At 40.3% G+C, this 26032-nt stretch overlaps 1 protein-coding gene across 1 annotated transcript; it reads left to right on the top strand.

Moving 5' to 3' along the window:
* The first annotated feature begins 597 nt into the window (after positions 1 to 597).
* Positions 598 to 15429, top strand: LOC102573271 (cytochrome P450 7A1). Its single transcript, XM_019498664.2, has 6 exons — positions 598 to 620; positions 4663 to 4903; positions 5612 to 6222; positions 8224 to 8354; positions 11315 to 11490; positions 13420 to 15429. The coding sequence occupies exons 1-6, from the start codon at positions 598 to 600 to the stop codon at positions 13717 to 13719; spliced, it is 1482 nt and encodes a 493-aa protein (XP_019354209.2). The 3' UTR covers positions 13720 to 15429.
* The last annotated feature ends 10603 nt before the right edge of the window (positions 15430 to 26032 follow it).

Raw genomic sequence — 26032 nt, forward strand, 5'->3', positions numbered from 1 at the left:
CGTTTACTTTCCCTATGTGTGATACTCTTTCCACCAATTCACTCCTTGCCACTACTATAATAAACATGAGTAATGATAATACGCAACAAAAAATAAATACAAAAACAGGTGACTACCCTGAATCCTTACCCCTCTCTTGCTAAGAAGAGAGAACACCATGATATCAGGATGCACTTACACTCTGGGTCAGTGCCCCAGCTCACCAACTTCATGGCTCTTTTTTTATCAGGAGCCAAACTAATAGTTACATTGCATGGCAGTCAGCCCAAACTCAAAGTTGTTTCTGAGCCTATAATGGGACAGGGAGTAGTGGGAAAGGTTCTGAATCTGAGTTTAGGTGAATGAGGGGTTGTAAGATTGAGTTTTATGATAGGAAGGCATCTAGCGCTAAAAGGGAAAACACTTCAGCACTTTAGCTGAAATAAATAGGAGATGTGGAAAGGTTTCAAGACAAGGAGGAAAAAGTTCTGGTTCAGGTTAAAGCAAATTTCTGAGCAGAAGTAGGCTTGGTTGGATGAAGAATGTAAAGGTATCACAGCATTTTCTGGGTAAGGAGGGATATGATTAGGCAGAACTGAGTGCAGGTGAATGGATAGAATGGGATCTGTGTACAGAGATAGGTGAATTGGTAAATGAGAATTTTGATCCTACAACATACTGGGTACATCTACATGAGATGCTGACTACACAGTAGCCGAATAATACTGCACAGTAGCACATCACAGCACCAACAGTGCTAGTAAGCTATTGCATAGTACTATTAGGCTACTGCACAGTAGGGTCACTTAAAAGTTGTTCACTGATACTACTGTGCAGTAACTCTGGTTACTGTGCATTTATTTGGTACTTGAGTACACAAGTACCATACACAGTAACCACTGTGCAGTTGCATCTCATGTAGACATTACCACTGGAAAATAAACGAGTTTTTTGGAGTTTTGCCTGTATAGGACCAAATCACCCAAACCTGGGATTATGAGTTTGGCTGTATTGGTGGTGTGGAAGCAGGAGTAGATAAAGGAGTGATATCAGCAGGAAAAAACCTGAATTGGAAAGGAAAGAGGGAGATTGAGGCTAGGAAAAATGCGAATAGGGCCTCAATCTGTTTCCTCCTATTGTGCCCTGTATTCAACTAAAAAGTGTAATTGGACAAGGAAAAGAGCCCTTTTCCTATATAATCTCTCTGACTCCCAACCAATATTTTCCCCATTGCTCTAGTTGTACACTTAAAAACCTAGTCAGTCTGTCAGGGACAGTAAGAGGTAGGGTAAGGTAGAGTGACAGAACCATAGTAACTTCAACTCCATCACTTGTGTGGGGAACCAGCTACTACTGTATGGCTACCAGTTAATCATCTAATTTATTGCTAAACTTGAACTATAAACTGTAGTTAATAAACCTACAGGATAGATCAAAACACACCTGAAAGTCCTTCAAATTATCAAGTATTACAGCTGTTTGATTATTTTAGAACCTCTACTGATATGTGGTATCAGCTCAAGGCCACCTCTGCAAGTGTCTACATTAATCCTCTAGGGTTTTTTTTTTTACAGAAATGTCAGTCAGAAAGAAGACACAATAAGATTCCATCCAAGAATGGTTAATTAATAGCTTGCCTAGATTATCTGATTTTAGCTCAGTGAATTGGGTCCCCCTACTATATATAAAGTGACTCTCTAACTTTGTCCTCTACATCATGCTGAATCTTTAAAGTATATCTTACTAGTAACTACTCTTTTTCATTTGGAATTTCATTGCAATTGCTGAAAATGTTTCCAGCATCTTTGATCTGGGGAACAGTGGTGATACTCTGCTGTTGTTTTTGGTTTCTTCTAGGAAAAAGGAGGAGGTAAAGAATCTTTTTAACTATATCCAAAGCCTGTTATCTCTTATTTCATTCAAAAGATATTGTTTATAAAATTAAAACAAAAGTAATTTGAACATAGATTCACAAATAAAGGAGAACAATAATGATGCTACTGTTTTGGTTTTTTTGAGAGATTGATATTCCAGTATATTTTTTTCTATAGCTAAATAAAAATGGGCTAAGCAGATCCATAACATTGTTTTTGGGTACAACAGTAACAACAGATATAAATAAAAACTTATCTGTAAATGAAGACAAAACTTCTATAATTTGGTTTGTGCAAGGTCTTGTATTCAGGCATGCTTAGTACACACAAGAGTTCTGGGATCTTGAGATTTTTGAGCAATCAGGTCCCACACATATTTCTGTCTGATAACTGGATAATTGATTTATCCTTATGCTTTTTTGCTTTCTTTCTCTATATCACAGACAGATTTAGTGCAGTTTAATCTGAACTGTAGCTATTTTAAATAAGGATTGAATATTGAATTTTTAATGAGGCAACATTTGCATTGTTTACAGTTAAATACATGTTTTCATGGGATAGGCTCTAAAAGCTTTATTCTATAGGCAAAGGTCATGTCTGCAGAAACAAGTTCAAGCATAAGGGGTTTTTAATTTTATAATTTCTCTATACCTTATGTATTCTCTTCAGTTACAGTTTTTATTTATTTATTTAAGAAATAATAAAATATCTAAAATTAATTACTTGGTGTACTATCACAATAAGCAAGTTATAAGCACCAAAAATAAAACTGTTATTTGTAACATTCTGCATTAGTCCAAAGGAAGGAAAGTAGTTACTTTCATCTCAAATATATGGACCATTTAAGCACATGCTTAACTTTCATTCTGTGCATAAGCATTCTGCCAATTCAGGGCTAGAGCATGTAATCTTCATTTCATAAGTCAAAGGCAAATTCCAATTGATTTCTGTGGTGCAGGATCTCAGCCAAGTGGGACATGCCAATAATCTTTCTTTAATAGGTTCAACGTGCTGAGCATTTAGCATGTCAGAGAACCATACGAGCCAAAAACCAACCAGCTAGTACAATAATTCAGTTTTAGTGTCTCTTGAAGTCCATGTTCTGTTTAGCCATGTTCAATTCTTCTTTCTTGCAGACTACTGAACTGATTTAATAATGCAGTTACTTTTCCCATTCTTTACGGTATATTTAACAATATAATTAATACAATGCTATCTATTTTAGAATTTGCAGAGCAAGCAAGGGCCTGACTCTGCAAAGAGGGTACCACCCATTCCTGCAAAGTGAGCCCACTTCAAAGTAAAAAGCATATTAGGGGTGTTGCAAATATTAAATTGAGGATATTAAAACAACTAGTCCAAAGTGTTCAGTTGCTCATGGAATTACCTATACCATTGAAGGAGTTTTGCCCTTGACTTCAGTGGGCACAGGATCAGACCTAGGTTTTTAGGAGACTGTGATATACCCTTTAAAGACACTGGACATGTCTACATGCGACAGTGACTGTACAGTAGCCTGACACTACTGCACAGTAGCATTGTGTGGCAAAAACCATGATGTGATGCTATTGTGCAGTAGTGTCACAAAAAAGGCATTCACCGGTGCTACTGCACAGTAGCATGTCATGTAGATGTGGCCATGGGATTTAGGCTATTGATTTTAATGGGAGTAAGTGTGGTTTCTTCCCAACAAATTAATAAGCAGAAACTACAGCCCTTTTGCTATAAAGCAGTGGTGGCCAACCTCTAGCAGGGTTGCCACAGGCAGCCTCTGTGTGTGGTACATGGTAAATTAGAGGGGGTACGGGCAGCTCAGCCACAGATATGGCAGGAATCAGAAAGCAAAGTAGCAAATTGGGTAGGAAGTACAGGGAAGGGAGTAGAAAGCAGAGCAGATCAAGCAGGGAGCACAAGGCTGGGAACAGAAAGCAGGGCAGCAGATTGGGCACAGGAAGGGGATCAAAGTGGCACCTGGGCAGTGGCAGGGGTACTGTAATTTGTGATGTGTCTGCCAAAAAAGTTGCCCCCCACTATTGTAGAGCAGGACTCAAACAAGGAATTTTTACCCACTTGAATAGCCACATGGAAATCAGTAGGAATACCTGAGTATATAAATTGGAGCTAATAAAACATTTTTATTCTTTTCCAATTAAAAGTGAAAAACAGACATTTTTAATTTTGAGAAGTCACATTTAGCAAATGTTTTTGGTTTTCCATATAAACTTTTTTTGACTGAAAGTGAAACAAATCATCAGTATGGGCTGACCAAACTAGGCTTCCATAAAGTTACTCACAGATGAGATTAAACGTATTGAAAGGCAGCTGTCAGGAAAAAGTAGATAAAGTAATGAAAGAAATGAAGAACAAAGTAACAAAATGCAAACAAAACCTAACAAAACTTAAACCAAATACATGTCCCTTTCCTCTTGCCATATGAACTGTCAAACTTAGACTGCCAGAGGAGTCAGCTTCAGTAATGGGGCTTCTCCATGGACAAAATTCTACCACTGGTCCTGAAAAGTCCTACCCTAGATCCAAAATATCTCAGGCAATTGGGCCAATTTATTATGTCCGATGTCTTCATCAGTGTTGCTCTGTAGAAAGATGTTGACTGATAAGGTCATTCTTTCCAGCATACTCTCGACCTCTGAATGGATTTACTTATCAAAGGGAGGGGAAATTCCTGTTAACAGTGATAAAAATGAAATGTTATAAATAGAGCAGTTTCTTAATCTTGCTTAGCTAGAAGACTCAAAGGATGGATATTATTTTATATCCCTAATTTACAGCATTTGTTTATAATTTGCAGGCGTTCAGGTGAGCCACCATTGGAAAATGGATTACTCCCATATCTGGGTTGTGCCTTGCAGTTTGGTGCAAATCCTCTTGAATTTCTCAGAGCAAGACAAAAGAGATATGGCTGTGTCTTCACATGCAAAGTAGCTGGAAAATATATTCACTTTCTCACTGACCCCTTTTCATACCACTCACTTACACGCCATGGAAAGCATCTGGACTGGAAAAAGTTCCATTTTGCTGCTTCTGCCAAGGTACCACTTAAAAGCGTTTTGATTCTTACCATAATTTAATGTTTATCATTTAAAATATCAGCATAGTCAAGTCAGGCAGTAATTATATGTCTTTTCAGTAAGTCTACCTTGCTGACACAATGCTTGTCTCATGGCTCACATCTACCACAATGTTTCAGTTGCTTTTTTGGTTTTGTTTCCCTTAATATAAAATAAAAACGAATCTGGCAAATAAATGCAGACTACTCAAGAATTACATTATTTAGTTGGTTGATACCATAAATCATTAGAGTGGAAAGAACATTAGCCTAAGGTGTAAATTGGTTCACAGTGCTGGGGAGCCAAGGGCACTCAGTCCTTCTCAGAAGGTGATCATAATGTTGGAAGATTAGAGCCTGGCCTTTCAAAAATGTTTTGGCACAATAAAGTGCTCAGTCAAACTCTTCTTGAAGCAAGTGAAAAGACTTCCATTGACTTCAGGAGGAATTAAATGTGGTCCTAAATTAATTTGATTTCGTTATAAACATCGAGTAGAATTTATTTTTGTTTACTTGTTTAATAATCGCCAAGATTTGTAGTTAAGTTTGAACTACAGAGTTGATAGTTCTTATATTTCCCTGCACTAAATTACAAAGAAAGGCATCTTGGCTATGATTTTCCTTGTACATTATTACTCACCAAGGTTATGATACGCCTCATTTATCTCCCATACAATTTATTTGGTGGCAGGCTTTTGGACATGGCAGTATTGACCCAAATGACGGAAAGACCAGTGAAGATTTTCATCACACTTTTATTAAAACTCTACAAGGTAATGCCTTGAATCCTCTTATTGAAACCATGATGGAAAACCTACAGTATGTCATGCTACAGTCAAGCACATCTAAACTCCATCCCAACAACTGGATAACAGATAGACTTCATGCATTCTGCAGTCGGGTGATGTTTGAAGCTGGCTTTTTAACATTCTTTGGTACAGAGCTCAATTCAAATCATGATGACAATCTGTCTAAGCAGGAAATGGAGAGAGCACGTATTCTAAATGCTCTTGAAAACTTCAAGGAATTTGACAAAATCTTTCCAGCCCTTGTAGCAGGCCTACCTATCCATATGTTCAAGAACGCCCACAGTGCACGAGCAAAGCTGGAACAGGAACTGCTCCACGAGAAACTCTATAAAAGGGACAACATCTCAGAGCTTGTCACACTCCGCATGTTCTTGAATGATACTCTGTCCACTTTTGATGATAAGGAAAAAGCCAAAACCCATGTGGTTATACTGTGGGCTTCACAGTCTAATACAATACCTGCTACTTTTTGGAGCTTATTCCATATTATTAGGTAAGTACTAATGTTTTAAGTTTCCAAAAAGGAAAAATAACTTTCTGACTTTGATGCTAAGAAATCGTTTTGATATAAAGGGCCACATTGATGTCAGTGGCAAAAGTCATATAGATCTCAGTAGGACTAGGCCTTTGTCATGAATCTGTACTTCTATAGAAACATCTTTCACGATAGGGCAGGAGATAGTACAACATAGGCCTTCTCTACATTAGGAATATTTTCTAAAAATATTCTGCCCAGTGTTTTAAATCCAAGTTTAGAAAAGTTCCTGGCACCAAATGTGCTTTAAAAACCATACAGCAAGTCAAAATAGTACAATAACAAAAATAGAGGTTGGCAGCAGAAGGCTTAGCAGCAGTAGGGATCCCACTGTTAGGTAGTTAGGCATTTTCTGACCATTTCCATTTAGTAGATATAATCTTATTGTATGTTTTAGTATGCTTTAGTTTGTGCCCACCTGTATTCACAGAAGAATATTGGTTGCTTAGTAGAAAATCGTAAGAGAAACTAAATCAAATTAAATAGTGAGAGAAACTGAATCAAGTTACAATACCTGAAGATTTGACCCAGTAGGCCCTGATCCCCTACTCTGTTTTCCTCCAAAGGTGGCTGTGGAGAAGCTGGCATCCAGATCTCTGACTTGGCCTGGAAAAATCTCTCCTAAATTTCCAAATCCTTTCCAGACAATAAATTATTGTTTTAATTGTTACCTGTATATCTGTGATAAGCTAAAATAGCACAATTAAGACAGATAGTATTTCCTTGCCAATGTTAAGAATTGAAGCTTATATAGCATGGTTTGTTAAACCCCACAAAGGTGCTATACAAATTTACAAGCATTCTGATCCTGGAATCTTTTGGCATTTTGATTTTATGGGAGTTCTATATCCACAAATATTACAATATTATGATACATCTTATATGTGTCTAAAATCACTTCTCCCATTATTCAAGTCATCTGTAGTTGTATAGAAACCCCCAAAACTGAAACTTTATTCAGTGTAAATGACGGGGGGGGGAGGGGGGGTGTCTACACAAGACGTTTACTGCGCAGTCAACTAATTAGCTGCACAGGAAACGTCTCAGTGTCTACATATGAGCCCCTATTAAATTAAACTAATTCACTCCACAGCAGGATAGAATTTGTAAATACAAGGACTATCCTGCTGTGGAATAAAAACAGGCATGAGAGTGCTTCAGTGCGAGAGCTGCCAGCCAGCTAGCCCTGCACTGAAGCTTCCTTGTGCCCCAGCCAGCCTCTCTGCAGCACGTTGAGCCAGGGGAGGAGGGGTGCAGTTCTGGGATGACAGGCTGAGCCCCCAGGATCTCCTGCTAGCTGGGGCTGCTCTGCCTGGGCTCCACGTGGTGCACATGAATAAACTGTGGAGCATATTGCTCTGGAGTTAATTGCTTCTGGGAACACGTTCAAATGGTGCTCCTGTGAGCAATTAACTCTGGAGCAATAAGCTCTGCAGTATATTCATGCAACATAATTGCATATGTAGACATACCCAGGGAGATATTTTTTCAGGGAGGCAGAAAGTAGTCACCTAAAAGGACATCAGTCAGAATAGTTGATGATATGATAGTGATCTATGATACCTTTATCTTGACTGTTAGCATTGATGGGACTGTTTTATAATCTGCAAACAAATCATTTTATTCCTTATTCTTGGCATCGTTTTACAGTGATGTCATTATTTATTCATCAGCAGTATTGTACACATTAATGTCCTACTCAGGAATAGATACAGAACCAAATACTCAATTAAAAAAAAAAAATTCTGAGCAAGCAGAATTTTTCCAATACCTATCTAAAAGGTATAATACTGTTTTGTCTGGATGCTTTTCTGCAGCGCTTTCATTTTACAAAATTAAACTAGTGAATTAACAAACTGAACTGTAGACAGAAAGAAAAGTGTAATTGAACTCTGCAATGTTTTTAATACAGTACTTCTATGACATAAATAGCTTTTATTTCTGCTATTTTGATTTTAGGAACCCAGAAGCAATGAAAGCTGCTACTGAAGAAGTAAAAAACACATTAGAAGATGCTGGTGAAAAGATTAGCTTAGATGGCAAATATATTTCCTTGAATCGAAAACAGCTTGATAACATGCCAGTTCTAGGTATGTTTAGCATATGCATCAATACAAGAATCCATTCCACAATTTTAAGACTCTGTCCTATTTATAGCTCATATAACACTTGCTCTAAAATCCTAAACAGCCAAAAAAAAAAAAGAGAAGATAATAAAGCCACACAAGCAAAGACTTAGGAAGTATCACAGCTTTAAACAGAATCACATTTTTTCCTATCTAATTTAATTTACTGGTTAAGTATTACGCTATAGAATGATCCACATGATCATAGGTTGTGGTCTGGGGCATGTCTATACTGTCTGAGTAAAGACAGTAGTAATAAGAAGCACCACATTCACTCCACCTGCACTGTTTCCAAAAAAAATGTAATATAGCCACTATAGTGTAGTGCTTACCAGTAAGCTTATTTCCTCCATGAAATGCTGCACTAAGGCAACTACCTTAAGGTACATTAAATCAGTTTTGGCAGGTAAAGTGCACAGAGAAGGTGTGATATGCTTCACTGCTGTGCTCTATGGAGTGGTCCTGAGGTGCTGTTGACATGCTGATGGTGTCCCAACTATTAGTGATGGTTAAACAAACAACTTCTAACAACATGGCCAAAGACATGGTTATTATTTATTAGTGTGTACATGTGTCTGTATATTTTAAAATTCAGGTAATATTTTCCAAGCAGTCAATATGATTTAAGATCTTAAATCCAAATTAGGATCTTAAAAAAATAATAGCTGTTCCTTTCCTTTCCTTTCTTTCTTTTCTTAATTTTTGAATATACTTTTCTTTAGTTGTCTCTTGTTGCTAATATCATTCTTTTACTTTGAGCACTATAGCTCAGGATGATGTTCCTCCATCCTCATTGTTTTCTTCATATATTTTCCTTTATCAGGTTATGATAGGACAACTTGTCTGCAAGACACAGGGCAAGGTTGTTTTCTGTTCTCAAGCATGAAATGATTTGGGGTGGAAGAGGGGATGGGATGCTCTTCCAGATTTATCTACACAAAGTGTCACATTCCATACAGATCTCACCACTCTCTACCAGGGGGAAGTGGTGTCAGCAGTCTCTTCCCCTTCCCATTATTTGCAAGGACCTTAGCTAGGGAGTATTAGAAAAGGAAGAAATGAGGGTAAGGCTAGGGTTGGCATATTAGCGAAGCTCTGGTTTTATGTGGTGGCATCATTTTTTGTTCCACCATGGTGACATGAATCCCTGTGAAATAAAATTGTGGAGGAAGAAGTTCACAAAGACATCTTTATCAATTTTTCTCCTATCCAGCCTAGCTTGGTTATTTTTATGAGGACCCAATTGTAATGATAGGAACACATTGCTACTTAAACACCTAGAAGTTCCTAGAGCTCATTTGAGTAGGAAGCATAAAAAACAGAGATGGAAAAGAACCCTTGGGAGACCCTTTCATTCCTGCTGCCAGGGCAGTCTTGTTCCCTCTTCTGTATTTGCTAGTATTTTGTCCAGTCTTCTTTTAAGGTCCTTACTTCACCATTTAATGCTCTATTATAGGGGTGCTCAACCTTTTTGGCCAGTGGGCTAGATGGGTTGTGCCTTGTCCATCCATGGGCCAGATCTGGCTGATGGTCCCAATCCAGCACCTGGGATGGTCATGGCAGGGTCCTATCTAGCTGTTCATGGGAGAAGGGGGTTTGGCCTAGCCCCAACCCATGGCAAGGGGCTTGGAATTTGGTAGCAGGGAAGGGTGACAGTATTAACTGCCACTGCTCCCCTGGATCCAGATTTCCTGGCCCATTGGGAGCCCAGTGGGCTGGATGCCATGGCTCCATGGGCTGCATTTGGCCTGTGAGCTGAAGGTTGAGCACCCTTGTTCTATTATATATTACAAGCTTCAGTGATATTTAACATATATAATTTATGCACTAAAACAAGATGAATAGCTTGATGTGCTGTGTATACCGTATAGATGTTTGTGTGTGTATGAATCCACACACACACACACACACTATGTAGGCTTGGCAGAATTCAAGTTTTATTTTTTTTAAATTTTGATAGATAATATCAATGTTTATTTTTAAGCATTTATTTCAATTGTTATCGATTTAAATGTTCAGGATTGCATGACATTAGAGATGTAGGGGGCAAACAATTTATTAGTGACAGTAATTATTACAGTATAGTTTAACTGCCTGCCGTGACAAACATAACTACTGTAGGACTGCCACCAGCTGAGTGGCAGAGCTGCCATCAGTCATGGCTCTGCTGGTCCATAGCTGTCTTGTCTCCTTTGTCACTTCCTCTTCCTTTGTTCCAAGTCCCCTGGGGTTTCTGGGAGTTGCAGTTCCAACTGCTTCAGCACAGTTCTGTAGGACTGCTCTCCCTGTTGTCACACACTCCATCAGCCGTCATTTTTCTTACATCCCTTTTCTATTAATTTTGATTACTAACAATGGAAATATTTGTTGTTGGTCTTTGAGAGGTGATATGGATGTTTATCAACGTGTACCAATAAAAATCAAATCCTGCCAAGCCTATCTATGTAGTATATAATGTGTATTCATGTTAATGCAAATGTGATACATACATCTATTTAATTTCTATATTAATGATAAAACACTACCCAGATAAAGGGAAATTTGATGGTAGAAAGCAAAACTTAGAAAAAACTCTTCCTCTTGTCAATCTAGTTTTTGCTGTTTTCTTAGATTTATTCATGTAAGCAAATTCTTTCTTTAGAAACTATGGTGCAACCTAGTTGTAACTCACCATGTCTATAACAAATCCTGACTTTTAAAAATTGCAACAGCAGGATAAGATTTTTGTCAGTATTATCATTCAGCAAACTGACTGTCCCCATTGTAGTGAACACCCTCTTTTAATGAACGTTTTCCAAGTCCCATGGTTCATTATAATGAGGTTATACTGTATTGCATGTTATAATGAGTTTAGACTATACAATGTACTGAAGGACATAAGCATATTATTTTAATGTTAATTATTTCCCTTTATGTTTCTATAGATAGTATTATCAAAGAAGCAATACGATTGTCCAGTGCATCCATGACCGTCAGAGTTGCTAAAGAGGATTTTACTTTGCGTTTAGAAGATGACTCCTATAACATTCGCAAAAATGACTTTGTAGCTCTCTATCCTCAGCTGATGCACTTTGATCCAGAAATCTATGCTGATCCTACGGTGAGTAATTATGACATACTAAACTCTGATCTCCAACAGAACCTAAATATCATTCAGTAAAGCTTCTGACATGTTAGTGTCCCAGTTTTCCTTAAATGACCTGAATTTATGTCTATGAACTCCTTGAACAGGCAAAAGTTAGAAGCAAGTAAATCACTAGCCTTGTATCTTTTTAGCCAACCAAAAACTAATGTTGATAAGTCTAGATAGAGGAAGTCCCATACAATGTTCCTCAGCCAGAAAAAAGTTGTTGTGATATGAAAGTTCAAGTGAGGAGAAGAAAAGAGCAGGCAAGCTTCTTTGGGTAGATGTGATATCTTTTACTAGATCAACTGAGTAGTTGGAAAACAGTTCTTTGCAAGCTTTTGGGCGCCCTTCTTCAGGCATAGGGAGTCTCTGCTGTTCTGAGATGTCCTTGGAGAGCTCAGAACAGCAGAGACTCCCCACGTGCATAGACCCCCTGCCTAAAGAAGGGTGCCCGAAAGTTTGCAATGAACTTTTTTCCAGCTACTCAGTTTAATAAAAGATTTCACATCTACTCAAAGAAGCTTGCCTGCCTATGTCCTTAGACCAACAAAGCTACAACCAAAAACCCTGCGACAAGAGAAGAGGAAATTCTTTCTTATGGATAGGTAATGATGGTGTGGGAAGTCTTTTGATTTGGATACATTCAGAAAAGGCTAGACTACCTCACCCTGTATGTAGACAAGGTTCCTTGGGTGAATTTGATATCTTTTATTAGACCAACCGAAATGGTTAGAGAATAGTTATTAAGCAAGCTTTCGGGTTCAAAAAACCTTTGTCAGGCTAAGGAAGCTTCAGCAGTTGGTGTGTGCTCTTCCTGGATGGAATTACACCCTGTATGTGTCATTTAAAGCCAAGAGAAGGGAAAGAAAACTTTCAGAAACATTATGTTGCCCATGCATAGGAGCATGTATTGTACAGGCACTCCTCACTTAACGACCGAGTTCCGTTCCTGCGACTAGGTCGTTAAGTGAATTGGTCGTTAAGCGAATTGGCCGAGCTGCTCCCTCCCCCCCTCTTGCCAGCACCAGGGCAGCATTTGGCCCTGAAGCCAGGTCTGGTGGGAAGAGGATGCTGAGAGAGGGAAGGAGCTGGCACCAGGGAGCAGGAGGGAAGCTCGGCCCCGGCAGGCAGAACTAACCACTGCCCTTAAACCCACCCTCCAGACCCGCGCGCGGGGCTGCTCTGCGCCCTGCCAGCTGTTGTCACGTGGGGCCAAGGGTATCACTCCCCCGGCTGCTGTGACCTGGGCTGGGGGTGTCAAGCCTTCCGCGAAGGCATTTTACCCCGTGGCCGCACTGGCACGGCCGGGGAGGGGGCTGCCTCCTCTGGAGCGGGGCGCCCGGCGCTGCTGCTGCCCTGGCCCCCACAAGGCCCTGGGCTGGGGCGGGTGGGTCCTAATGGCATCGGCAGAGCAAGAGCCTGCCCTGCCCTCGCGCTCCGGGCCGGCGCCTTCCAGCGGGCGGGCATGCACACGTCCCGGCCCCGCGGCCCCAGCGCTCCCGGCCCCAGGGCTGCTCCAGGACCTCCACCCTGCCGCCCTTGCGCCTGCAGGCAGGTGGGAGCCGGCGGAGCTGCCCTGGCCCCAGCGAGGAAAGCCCGCTCCGTGCGCCCCGCCCCGCCCCGCCCCGCCCGGGCTGCGAGTGCGGCATTTCCACAATACCGACTGCTCGGAGAGCTGGTCGTAAGTCCGAGCAGTCGTTAAACAGGTAGGTCGTTAAGTGAGGAGTACCTGTATTACCTAAGGGAAGAGTGTTCAAGATTGAAGTTAGCCTATGACAGGCATGACCTGCCACAGAGGTCTTACGGCACTGTCCTCTTCTGCTTGAGGTTGTGCTATAATGACAAGATTTGGTCCTAAAAGACACAGAGATTTCAAATGTCAGTTTTTGTGTTTCATTACAGATATTCAAGTATGATCGTTTTCTCAATGAGAATGGAGAAGAGAAGACTGCCTTCTATCACAGTGGGCGCAAATTAAGACATTATTACATGCCATTCGGAGCAGGAATAGCAAAGTGTCCTGGCAGATTATTTGCTGTTCATGAAATCAAACAATTTTTGACTTTGCTACTTTCATACTTTGAAATGGAACTTGTTGACAATGATGTGGCACGCCCTTCTTTAGATCAGTCCCGAGCAGGACTTGGTATTTTACCGCCAGTCAATGACATTGATTTCAGGTATAGATTAAAATGTCTGTGAATATGTAAAACATTATCCACAGGGAGAAATCACTGTAAAGATGGACATGTATTTGTCTAAATGGACAGAACAGGACTAGACTATTTTGCTAATGCAATGCAATCTGCATCATGTACAAAGCTGATAGATTCCCTTTTGCAACTGTAATTTGAGATTTTTGCATCTGTAACTCCAGGGTACACCTTGTCTTTCTGCTAGCAAACACAGCCTGCCTCCATGCATTCAGTAGGCATTTTACTGTTCAGATCAAATGATTTTCCAAAATTTGCTTGGGGATACATTTTTGCCATTTTCCCAGATGGAGCCTCTCATTTCCATCATTATAACAGTTTCTCTTGTAAAATGTCAGGATTTTCACTGTTGTGTTTTGCCCAGAAAAATGCTTTGTTTTCATGGAAAACTAACAAAATATTTCACGTTTTAGTGAAACTGCACAAACTTGGTTTCTAGGAGCTTACACTGTATGTCTTTTCACAAAGCTCTAACCACATGAGCACAAATGATACTAAATAATGAAGAAACATCTCTCAATTGTCATGTTTCAGCATTTTTCAACAGTCCAGTGTCTCATGGTATATCTCATTGCAGTTCATAGATGCAGCTAGATCTACGCATATGTCATGTAGCCATATCTATCTTTAAATTAGCTAACTCACATACCAAAGGGCACCTATACATGTGCCGGACATCTGCTCTGACATCCTAATTAGCACACGTCAGACCAGACTCGGTCAATAATTGATAATTAGTGTGCTCCAGCAAACTCCATGTCACATCTATTCATCATCCTCATGCTTCAAAAAGGTGGCAGAGGCACTTTTAGCTAAAGCTTGTCAAATGAGCTTTAGTTCAAGTGCCCCCACTGCCATTTTGTTGCATGGGATGTTGAATACGTGTGATGCTGAGGGCACTTTAATTAGAGTGGCTCCCAGAGTCGCTCTAATTAAAGCACCCCCTACCCCACCCTGGAGCACGTGCATAGACACCCAAAGTGTGTATGGCTGTGACAGCACAGAACCTAGTTCAGGCAAGCTTCACAAATATTTACCCAAGGTCCTGGCTCTTGCTGCTATGGACTGCTCTGTTGTCAAGGTAGCTAGTTTCAAGCTTTTGCAGGTATTTCCACAAAAGGTGCAGTAACAAACTTGGATCGGAGTGTCATCATGCACTTAGAAACACTGGGGTCAGTAGTAATTAGTGTTTATTTTCTGTTTAGTTCTTTTCTTTTCAGTATTTCAACCAGTAGACAGACAAAAGTCCAACATTAAGCAAATTTCTTTAGGGTACAAAAGGCAGTTTTGTTGTCATATATCAACAATAAGGACAAAAGAAATTCTAATTTAACTTTTTTTCCTATTCTGTGCATATTTTCAGGGATTTAGGGCCTGATCTGAACCTTTATTTCTGACATTAATCGCATGGCAGATGATGATCAGAGAAGGTTCTGGCACATAGAGGCATTTTTATCCAAAGGAGGAATCTGGGGATGAGTTCTTAATTTTTCCATCTGTTTCTGCACCCTATTGTTAAATATTCAAGGACAAAAGGGAAATATTCTAACATTTGTAATTATTTATTACCTTATAACTTATTGTTGTAATTTTATTTAATCATTTTTAATTTTCAAAAGAGACTTTGTGACAAGAAAAATCACACATTATTCCTTCATGACACTTTACTTGTATTAAACTATTATATGTCTAATGTAAATATATTTTTGATTTATCATTAGTTGGTGTGGTTCTAACCTTGGAATAGAGGTTATTTTTGCATTTTCATCAATCACATTGATGTATAATTTATAGACCATTTCCAACACATCAGTGCTTGCATGCTGAATGCATTTCAAAGTACAGCATTAACATACACATGAAAACCTAGCAGGCCTTACTGCTGTTAAGGTATGGCTTTTTCATTTTACAACAGTCCTGTTTAAAAACCTGTTTTAAAGACAGTAATTCTCAACCAGGGTGCCATGGCAGTTGTGCCATGTTGTGGCACAGCTGTGACATTTTGTAGTGCTTTGCAACAGAAGAATTGCTCATTACTTGTCTATAGTAAAAAATAAGGGAAAACTAGGAGCTGCATTTGCCAAGGGTTACTTTGAATCTTTCCAAAGGTGCCTCAAGTCTAAAACAGTCGAGGACCACTGCTGTAGGATATATTATAGAAAACATAATTCCTCTGTGAAAAGAAGGCAGAAGTTAGGACAGAGAAGGTGGTACCTTAGGAAACTAAACATTTTAGAGAGGTATGAGCTTTCATAGACATCAACCTACTTCTTCAGATGCTATAAAAAGTTCTCAGGAGAATGAAAACAAACAAACAAAAAAATGGGTAAATGTTCTGAATATATTTTCTCTGCTGTTTAAAATACATTCTTGTTTTACTATTGGAAGTGTCCTTCTTTCCTCTCCTATTCTATCTAATTTGACTGCTTTTTCAGTAACACTTTGTGGCCTAAAAATTATTTTTTAATGGGAAAACTAAATTGAAAGTGTCATCAGCTTCTAATGTTGGCCTACTACTGCCAACAAATATAGGTTTGTGGGAGGCAGAGACTATCCTAGTAGATTGCGGGGCCTGGGGCAAATCAGCCTGTGCAGGGCCCAGATGCAAAGAAGCCGGTGGTGGCAGTGGGGGGTGGGGAGGGAGGTAGTGGTGGAGATTGACCAGATGCAAAACTGGTGGTGGTACAAAGTCTCCAGCACTAGGCAGGCCCTGCAGGAGGGGCCACAGCCACTCTGCCTAGCTCGGTGGAGCCCCCGAAAGCACGGGGCCCAGGGCACCCGCCCTGATTTGTACCCCCTAGGGACAGCCCTGATGGGAGGTCAAACTCCGTAGCTAACTCCGTATGCACACCTTCTGTAATTGGTACTGTTTTTACCCCAGGACTTTGCTGATGCACAGAATTCCACAGGTAACTTATGCCCTTTGTGACTGCTCTGAGGACAGGGCAACACCTCCCCTCTTAAACATGCCTGACAATGCAACTCCACTGGAAACACATTAAAACCCTTCCCCCTCCCACAAAGATCATACCTACTATGGGGTTTTGCCCTTGCACAGAGAGTGTGTGCATTAAAGGTAGTGCAGCCTGCATTCATTATCTTTTCTAGACAATCTCCTTTATGCACATGGTATTTTTGCACATGGTAAAGTATTTTTAACTTGGCCCTTCAACTCTATCTCTAGGTTGTCCTGTTCTGCCACCTCTTTCCTACTTCTTGATATTATCTCTCTGATATTTCTACAGAGGAGAGAAAATAGATAGAGCTTAGGATCTCTACATAGCACAATTCAATGCTATGTACAGCGGGTCCTGGAAGCTAGTTGTATACGCCCATTACCACAGTGCTCCATTTTCTGTTCAGCAGTGCTATTTCACTTGGGCTGAGTGCCATGTTAAAGACACTATACTGTGTCTGGTGCTTGAGCTAGAACATTCAGAACTAGAAAGAGTATGTCTTCACAGCACTGCAGTATGCCATATAGGCCCCTGGACCACATTACAATATGGTACCATTTATATGTTAATCGCACCACAAACAGTAACAGTGCTACATGTTCAGTCAATTTATGGGACCATTAAATAACAAGCCAGCCATAAAAATATTCCACAAGATATGTGGAATATCTTTGTGGCTCATTTGTACACCACCATAAACTGAATGTGCAGCACTTCCATGAAGATGCTGGCTTCCATGATGATGCTGATTGCTGGCATTGGCAAGGGGATCAAGATAGCTCCTGTCCTGATGTGGACACCTAGGTGAGCTGGTTGCAAGTTTCTCTTGTGGGAGTCAGCCAAGGGGCCATTGGGAGCTCAGCAGCCCTTCTTGCCTGGCCCCACAGCCCAGTAGGCACTTTAAAATGCTGGGCTGAGGGAGTTGGGATGAACATGTGTTTTTTAGACATTCTGAGGCACATAACCTTGAGATAGGGGAGAGGATATTTGATTCCAGGGTCCTGGGACCTCTAAAAACCATGAGTGCAGCTGGGTGATCCTGGAACTGGCTGACAATTAGCTGATTGTCAGATTAGGCCCTGAACAGCCCAGGATCTGGAACCAGACCCAGATCCATCTTGGCCAGGATTTACAATGAGTTGATTGTTGGCCCTGGACAGCCCCATGTTGGGAGTAGCTGTGGGTCCAGGACAGACATATATACTGCCTTAGAACTTATCTGTGTTTGAACAATTCTCAATTAGTCTGTGCAGTTCACTAATATTTTATGTATGTAAATCAAAATCAGAAATTTCAATTTATATTAAAAATACTTGACACTAGGGGTGTGCAAAATGGGCCATATTTGATTCAGATTCAGCCCGAATCTGGGGACAGTGCTTCAATTAGTTAGTTGATTCGGATCACTGTCCCGATTCGATTTGGCCAAATCCAAATCGGAAGATTAAATGCTGATTTGGGGAATCAGTGATTCAGCCATAGACAAAGCTTTAAATGTTTTTTCTACATACCTTGAGATACCAGATGCAGCTTGTGAAAGCTGAGACGATGGGGTGGATGGAGCATCCCATAGGAGTGCAGGGGGGGGCCGTGTGCTCAGCGGCAGACCCAGAAGTGGAACAGAAGTACTTTTTGGTCTACTTCCAGGTCCACCACTGAGCACCCAGGGGATGCTCCCTGCACTCCCTCTGCTCGGAGCTTGGCTGCAGGGGCATCTCAGGTGCCACCCCCCCCCAGACCCAGGAAGCACCAGTCACCGAGTGGACCCAGAAGTGAATCCAAAGTGCTTCTGGTCCACTTCTGGGTCTGCCACTGAGCACGCTGGGGACCCCCCCAATCCGTGCTCCTGTGGGATGCTCCATCTGCTCCAGCATCTCAGCATTCATGAGCTGCCTGGTACCTTGAGGTATATAGAAAAGACACTTAAAGCTGTGTCTATAGCCAAATCATTGAAACTTTCTGAATCTCTCCAAATCAAATCTCTCTGATTTGATTTGGAGAGATTAAAGGGTCTTCTGATTTGATTTGGATTCAGAGATTTGGCTACCGAATCAGGCCGAATTTTTGCCGAATCGCATCAGCGACCGAAGCTTCACACAGCCCTACTTGACACTAGACCATTCTCAAAATGTAAATATTTCCTTCATTAGCAGAGAAAGGATGCATTTATTCGATTTTAATAACTCAAATTCACTTATATAATGTACCTGATTTAAACCTATAAAGGCAAGGATGCCTATGTAGGCAATCCCTACATTTGGCATTTCCGGCTAAAAATCTGCCCTGAATTCCTTTCTACTATGGAATTACAATAAATATGATTTTTAATATTGCACACTGTTCTGAGGCCATTGAGATAGTTCTACATATCACATATGCCTGAAGTCAATTTCTGAAAAGCAACCCTTGTTCTCAGTTCATGTAATGTGGCTCTCCTAGCATATTAGTATATACAGTATTTGCATATTAAAGAATGATATTGGAAATTTATTGTACATGCAGTCACCATTAACTCAAAGATTTTTTAATTTAAAAGAATTCACAAATAGTACCTACTGCTGATGAGTCCAAATGGAAAAATAATTAAAAAAATTTAAAATGTTGCAGGTTTTGAGCATTACATCTCCAGAAAAGCATCAGCGACAAACAGAAGATCTAGTTCCAGAAAAGGATTCTCACAACCTGAACATTTCCTTTGCAGGAGACTGACCCATTTGGCACTTCATTCACAGAAGTCTTGACTGTCTCCAATAACAAAAAAAAAAATGGTTTAATCTCCAACCCCTAAAGAAGCCTGAAGGCTCATCTTCATTTTGCAATCTGTAATTTCAAGTTTCCCAAGTGAAGCCAGTCAAAAGACAAAGAGAAAGATCCCCTACCCCGCGCTGAATGGAATTCTGACACTGAAGAGAATTTAACCCTTATTGTTTTCATTTACTAGTAAATGACTAAGAAATATAAAATGAAACTAAGGTGGATAAAACTCAATTTGCCTAATATTAAACTTCCCGGGAAAGACTATCAGCTACTGTGAATCCCTCTGGCTCCATTTTTTTCAGTAGAGCCAATTTATACCAGTTGAAGATATGGCCCCAGTAGCTTCATAATTCAGAATTTTTTATGACACTTATGAATTCTAACAGATTTATATTTCATTTAGGAGAGTAAATTAGATTTAGACTTAAAGTGGCCTAGTTTATCTAAACAAAACTATTTTAGTTAAACTAGTACAGAATCATGGTGGGCTCTTTAAAATGTATTTAAAACTATATTGAAGTTAACTGGATTCTTAAGATCCTCAAATCTAGTGTAAAAAACACAATGTAATTAAACTTGAGCAACTCTGAACATAGACCATATTACATGGTTTCACTGCAATTACATTGGGCATATCTACATTGTCATGACCCAAAGGGTATGATTTTGTGCGTGCTTCGGCACTGCAGAATTATTTCCCGCCATGAGGAGCTTTCTTTGCACGGTGCAATTCTCAGTTGCATAGAGAAAACCCCGGTGCAAAGGAGTTCCCGCCACCCGTATGTAAATTTGCTTCCCACTATTGGCTGTTTCTAAATTATTCCCACGTGGCAGCTAGCGATTGGCTTGCTAGCTGTATAAGAGGCTTGAGCAGTTTCCGCCCAAGTTGGAGGAGAACTTCACATCCATCTCATGAAGAACTCTAAGCGCGCTGTGGAGCCTAACAAACTCCGCGTGTGCCTTGAAGGAGGATACAGGGGCCTGATCAACCTCTAGGCTCTCCCCGTCGCCGCCTAATCCCTAGACGTACCCTTCCCTGCGTGCTTTCGGTCAGTCCACGGAGCCTAGCAAACTTCGTGTGTGTGTATCCAGAGCTCTGTCCGGGTTGTTTCAAGAGGCTCGAGTTTTCTGCGGGTCTTGTTCGAGTTTTGTTTTCATTTTGTAACTGCAACTCAAGAAAGTTCTCCTACCTGCACCGCGACCACCTACGGTGGAAGTAAAATAATCTTTAATCAACCTCTATGCGTCAGTGCCTAATTCTAGTTTGCCGTGCCGACCCTTTTCCCCGGCCCACGTGCCCGGGCTGCTGGCCACAGCCCCTCGGCCCCGACACATAAGACCCTACTGTGCACTAGCTCATTGCTACCATGCAGTAGTGTTGCATGGGCACTAACCGTGCAGCAACAATACTGAGCAGTAATGAGCTAGTGCACAGTAGTTCATTGTTTCTCTGTAGTAGCGTCTGAAAAAAAACATGCAGCAACAGTACTGTGCAGTAATGCTGGTTATTGCACAGTCATATAGTACTTGCTTATACAAGTATTAAATGACTGTGCAGTAACAACTTCACAATCCAGCACTCATATAGATGCAGCCACTGTTTCTATACTTTCTGATACATGCCCAGACCACAGAATCACTGGGTACATTAGACCCAGGACTCAGACCAGTTTACACAGGTCATTGAACAGATATAAAAAACTAATAGCTTTCTGTCTATGGACTTGGGCTGGATTTCAAAGGGTGATTTGTTCATGAAAGGCTCTTTCACTCATTACCAATCCCAGTTTCCAGAAGAGGAATTCATGTTTTTAACAATGACAAAAATCAACATCTTTAAGTTAAGGCTCGCTAAGAAATATGATTGTAGAATGGAGCAGCCTGGACAAAGAGACTATTTATGTCCAATAAAATTTAATAAACTTTGCAGAAAACTCTGAGGTTTATCTAAATTACACATTGCAAAACATTGCTATCAGTAGACAATAGTAACCTCTGGTCATACCCTCAGTGGTGTAAATCAGCACAGCTCCAATGGATTCTATGAAATATGATTTACTCTACTTGTGGATTGAATCCTTTTTTGGATTAATTCTCTGTATGTACCTAACCTATGGTAACTTTAGTTTACAAGGCTCTTCTGTCAAAATAACCTCAAGTTAGGACATTATATTAAGGTCAGCTATGTGACTTACTGTTACAATGACTCTGCCAAGGGTACCAACATTCAGGACATGTTAAGTCAGTTATAGAACTAAAGAATTACAATTCAGATTGTACATTTTGTTCTTTGGAAAAAGGAAAAAATAAAGAAGAAAAAAGTATCTCTATACAAAAACCCCTGTTAGCATCAAGGTGAAATGAAAAAAAAAAAAAGAAACAAGAACAATCAGTCTGGGTTTGCCAATGGGTGAACCAATGGGAGCTAGTTTCGGTTTATTCCTCCATGGAAGAAGCAGAAATTCTGCCTCCAAAACATATGGATCTACTAAAGGCTGCATGGAACTCAAAGGAACGACAAATCAGATCAATCTATAAGGAAGTCCTGTGGCTCTACACTCTCTTTCATTTTCCTTTTGTTCTCTTTTAGAGCAGAACAGCCAACATGGGACTTGTTCTTGTAAGGTTCCTCTGCCCGTGGATACATATTGTGGAAAGTTGGGGTGGTTTCAACTGCAGAGGGAGAATCTCTCCAAATTAGTTTTTCTCTATTCAATATTATGAATTCAATTATTATAATTGGGAAATCTGTGTTGGGTGGTTTGTGCATATGGTGTAAAATGAAATCACAGAGAACTGCTTTCCTCTTGTTTCTGGTTCCTCCAGGCTCTGGAAGTCCCAGTTTTTTTGGCAGGTGAGGTTCTTTGAGTAGATATGATATTTTTTATTAGACCAACTGTGTAGTTGGAAAAAAGTTCTTGGCAAACTTTTGGGTGCAGTCACCTTTCTTCACTCATGGGGAGTCTCTGCTGTTCTGAGACTCCAAGAAATGACACAGCACTTGTTACAGACACTTCCATAGGTTCAGAAGAGGGAAAAGCATTGTAGAGACAGCACTTCATTGTTCCAAGTATGACACCAGGATTTGCTGAATTTCAAACACTCTACTTCTGGAAGCAGAACGTGAGTGCTACTTGACTTCTTAAACCATATTGAGAAATTATTTGTATGACAGACAATGAAAGGTTAAGCTATACCATATTCTTTTAATTCTGCATATTAAGAAATAACAACAGGGCTTAAAAAACAAATCATATTTCATACCTTAAAGTACTGTTATTTTAGAAAGAACTTGCTACTAAGATTTAAGCCACAACTAGGCATCAGGGGGACCTGAAAGTAACAGGGTTCCTTGAAGCCTCCACTGTACCCACATCAGAACGGATTGGTTTCAATGGCAAAGAAGAATTTTCCCAACTATTTTAGTTGGTCTAATAAAAGATATCAGATTTACCTAAAGAACCTTGTCTGCCTATTGGCTTCAATTGCATTCCACCTTGTTTCTAGTATAAAAACATAGAATCATAGAAAAGTTGGGCTGGAAGCTCCTGATAAAGGCAGGACCATCTGTCTGAACCATCTTAGTCAAGTGTTTGTCTAACCTGCTCTTACAACTTATATAACCTCTGTAGGGAGCCTGGTACAAATTGAACCAGGAAAGCTGTTTCTAAATTTCCCTTGATTTAACTGAAGACCATTACTTCTTGTCCTGCACCCTGTGGTCTCTCATCATCCAGTCTTGAGTAGAGCAGAAGAATCACTTCCCTTGACTGGCAAGTGATGCTTCTATTAATAAACTCCAGTAAGCTATTGTCTTTTTTTTTTTGCATCAAGAGTGCATTGCTAGTTCATATTCAGATTTATGGTCCACTGTCATCTCAGGTCCTTTTCTACAGTACTTCAACCTAGGCAGTCATTTTCCAGTCTGTAATTGTGCATGTGGTTATTCCATCCCAAGTTTAGGACTTTACACTTGTCCTTATTAAATTTTGTTTGATCAATTTTGGACCATTTCTCCAGTTTAAATTAATTCTGACACCTAATTCTATTCTCCAGAGTATCTAAAACTCTACCCATCTTTGTGTCATCTGCTAATTTGCTATCTGTGTATTCAATTCCATCCTCCAAATCATTCATGAAAATATTAAACAATATAGGATGTAGGGCAGATTCCTGAAGAACCTCACTTGATACCTTTTCTGTATTAGGCACAGTGTCATTGCTAACTATTTATTAAGCAGGATGATCCAACTAGTTATGTATCCACCTTATAATATTTTTATATAGACTGTTTCTGCTCCTTTTACCTTAGCTTACATATTTCATGATAGTTAGATTTTTGTCTAATCCCGTTTAGCTGAATGACCACAGTACCACAGTAATATGCCACAGTATTAGGGCATATAGGCAGCCTGAATACAGGTATCCTTAATTTAAGATATTTTGAGAGAAAATCATTGTAAAATAGTCCCAGAGTTTAAGTAAATACAAGGAAATAATCCAGAGTGGAGGGCATGTTTGTAGCTATTGTAAATGTCCTTTTGTATTCTCTCTATTTTCAAATACAGATGATATAAAAATACGCTAGATTCTCTGTTGAGCAATGCCTTCCTAGAGGTGGAGGAACAAAACATTTTTCCTTCTACTTTTTGGAGAAGGGCTTTAAAAGAGGTTAGCATACATATGCATTTGAATTCCCCACACTGGTTGCCCTCAACTAAACTTGAGCAATGCTAGTGAAGTCTGTGGAGTCTCAGAGGTATAAGTGGAGGCAGAGATTGGTCAAAGGTCCGTGACTGCTGAACCTGTGTAATGTAATCAAATATTTCAGCAATCAGTAAGGTTTTGTTTTGCCATGGACAGATAATTGTGTAAGGTTATGACAGGGCAATTGTCCCAATAGCAGTGGGGTTTCTTTTTCTTTTGAAGTATTTGAATTACTGGGACAGATGAAAGAAAAAAAAACCCTAAATTGTTCCAGATGGTGTATAGCTTACAAATCAATTGAAAACATCAGACAATTCTTATTTGTTAGAAGTCTGTGGAATTTAAGAGGAAGTTCCAAGGTTCTACCCGAGATTTATGTATGTATTTTACCTTAATCAGGCATTACACAAAATGCATGAACAACTGTGGGAACAGAATCTGAATCCCTTTCCCCAAGAGACCTCCCTGCACAAAGTCAGTCATGCTAACTTGTGCTCTCCTGCATTATGGCTCCTTTTTCTTCAGTACTCTTCTACTAAGTTGAACAGCTTCAATAGGATGAGTTACAAGTCTCTCCTCTGTCTCAAGCTTGGTGGTTAGACACTCTTGCAAGATTTGAATTCTTTAGAAAGAGGAGGGAACTGAATGTTGACCTCCTGCAGCCTGGGGGAGTGGTGCAACCACACACAATTGAATAAATATGGGCAAAACTCCACTTACTGCCATACTTTAAAAGAAAGTTGTACCTACCACTGCATTTTATATGGAGTCTGGTCTAGTAGGCGTGGTCTGAAGCATCCTTAGATGAGATGCATAGAAAAAGGCCTGGTTTATGGGTCCATACTGGGTTTGGGTATGAGTTAGGTGCCAAACTGCTCAGAACTTCAAAGACGGAGGTGCTGCTAGGCATGTGCAGAAGCAGTGGCAATGCATAGAGGGTGCGTGGGGGTGCACATGCACCCCCTGAGAGCACTGATGCACCCCCTGTCAGGCCACGCTCCCCACTTGGGCGACGGGTGGGGGGGCAGGCAGAAGTGCCGGTGCCTCCCCTGTGAGCACAGGCCAGAATGAAGCAGTGGATGAAGCGGCTGCGGCGCTCCTGGAAGTGGCTGCGACTGTTTCTGGGAGTTCTGTGGCTGATTTCAGGTGAGTGAAATTCGTTGCAGAGGAGCACCCCCCCCAGTCACTAACTGGTCACTGGGGGGGGGCACATATGCCCCCCCGGCCCCCCGGCTCAGATGGCACTAGTCACCCATGTACAGAAGCAGAACTTATGTCTTATGGCAAAACTTTAATTTGAAACTTCTGGTGCCTCCAGGGTTAGGCAGCAGCTGAATAAGGGTTTTGAGGATTTCAGTTTTGGACTTAGCACCTACATTGATGTCTGAGGATGTAGATATGTCAATTAAGTCTTAATTATTGTTCTTTAGTAACCACATGGTCTAGGGTCTTACTGTACGGTAAGTGATTAGAGTTCTCAGGTAGGGCCCTGCCGTATATTCAAATGAAAGCTGGATAGACATCAGCTAGAATGTTATTACACATTTTCAAGCAGTAACTTTGTAGCTGGTTGGCTCTTTTTATAGCTGGATGGCACAATAACTACTTTGCATGCAGGATTAAGCAGTTAATTGCTTAATGTAACATGTGGCAGGGGCCTGAAAGACAGTTACCATTTTGCATTCCAAGAGGCAGCCAAGGCATACTGAAGGCCCACAAACTGTTATCTCACAGTATAGAGTTTATCAGTCCATATTCTTAACTATTTTATGAATCTGGACTAAAACACAAAAATTTTGAAGCAAACATAGTTTCTTATTAGTAAACTGTTTCAGGCAATGGCCTCTGAAAGGGGAAAAAAGTGGACATCTTAATAAAGTG

The sequence above is a fragment of the Alligator mississippiensis genome, chromosome 3 (genome assembly GCF_030867095.1).
Source record: "Alligator mississippiensis isolate rAllMis1 chromosome 3, rAllMis1, whole genome shotgun sequence".
Lineage (NCBI taxonomy): Eukaryota > Metazoa > Chordata > Crocodylia > Alligatoridae > Alligator > Alligator mississippiensis.

Bases quoted from the DNA above. Each gene is read 5' to 3' on its own strand.
- LOC102573271 (XM_019498664.2), top strand. From the start codon at position 598: ATGGGATCTGTGTACAGAGATAG. The intron at 621-4,662 runs GTGAATTGGTAA...TATAATTTGCAG, and splicing joins GGATCTGTGTACAGAGATAG to GCGTTCAGGTGAGCCACCAT. The intron at 11,491-13,419 runs GTGAGTAATTAT...GTTTCATTACAG, and splicing joins AAATCTATGCTGATCCTACG to ATATTCAAGTATGATCGTTT.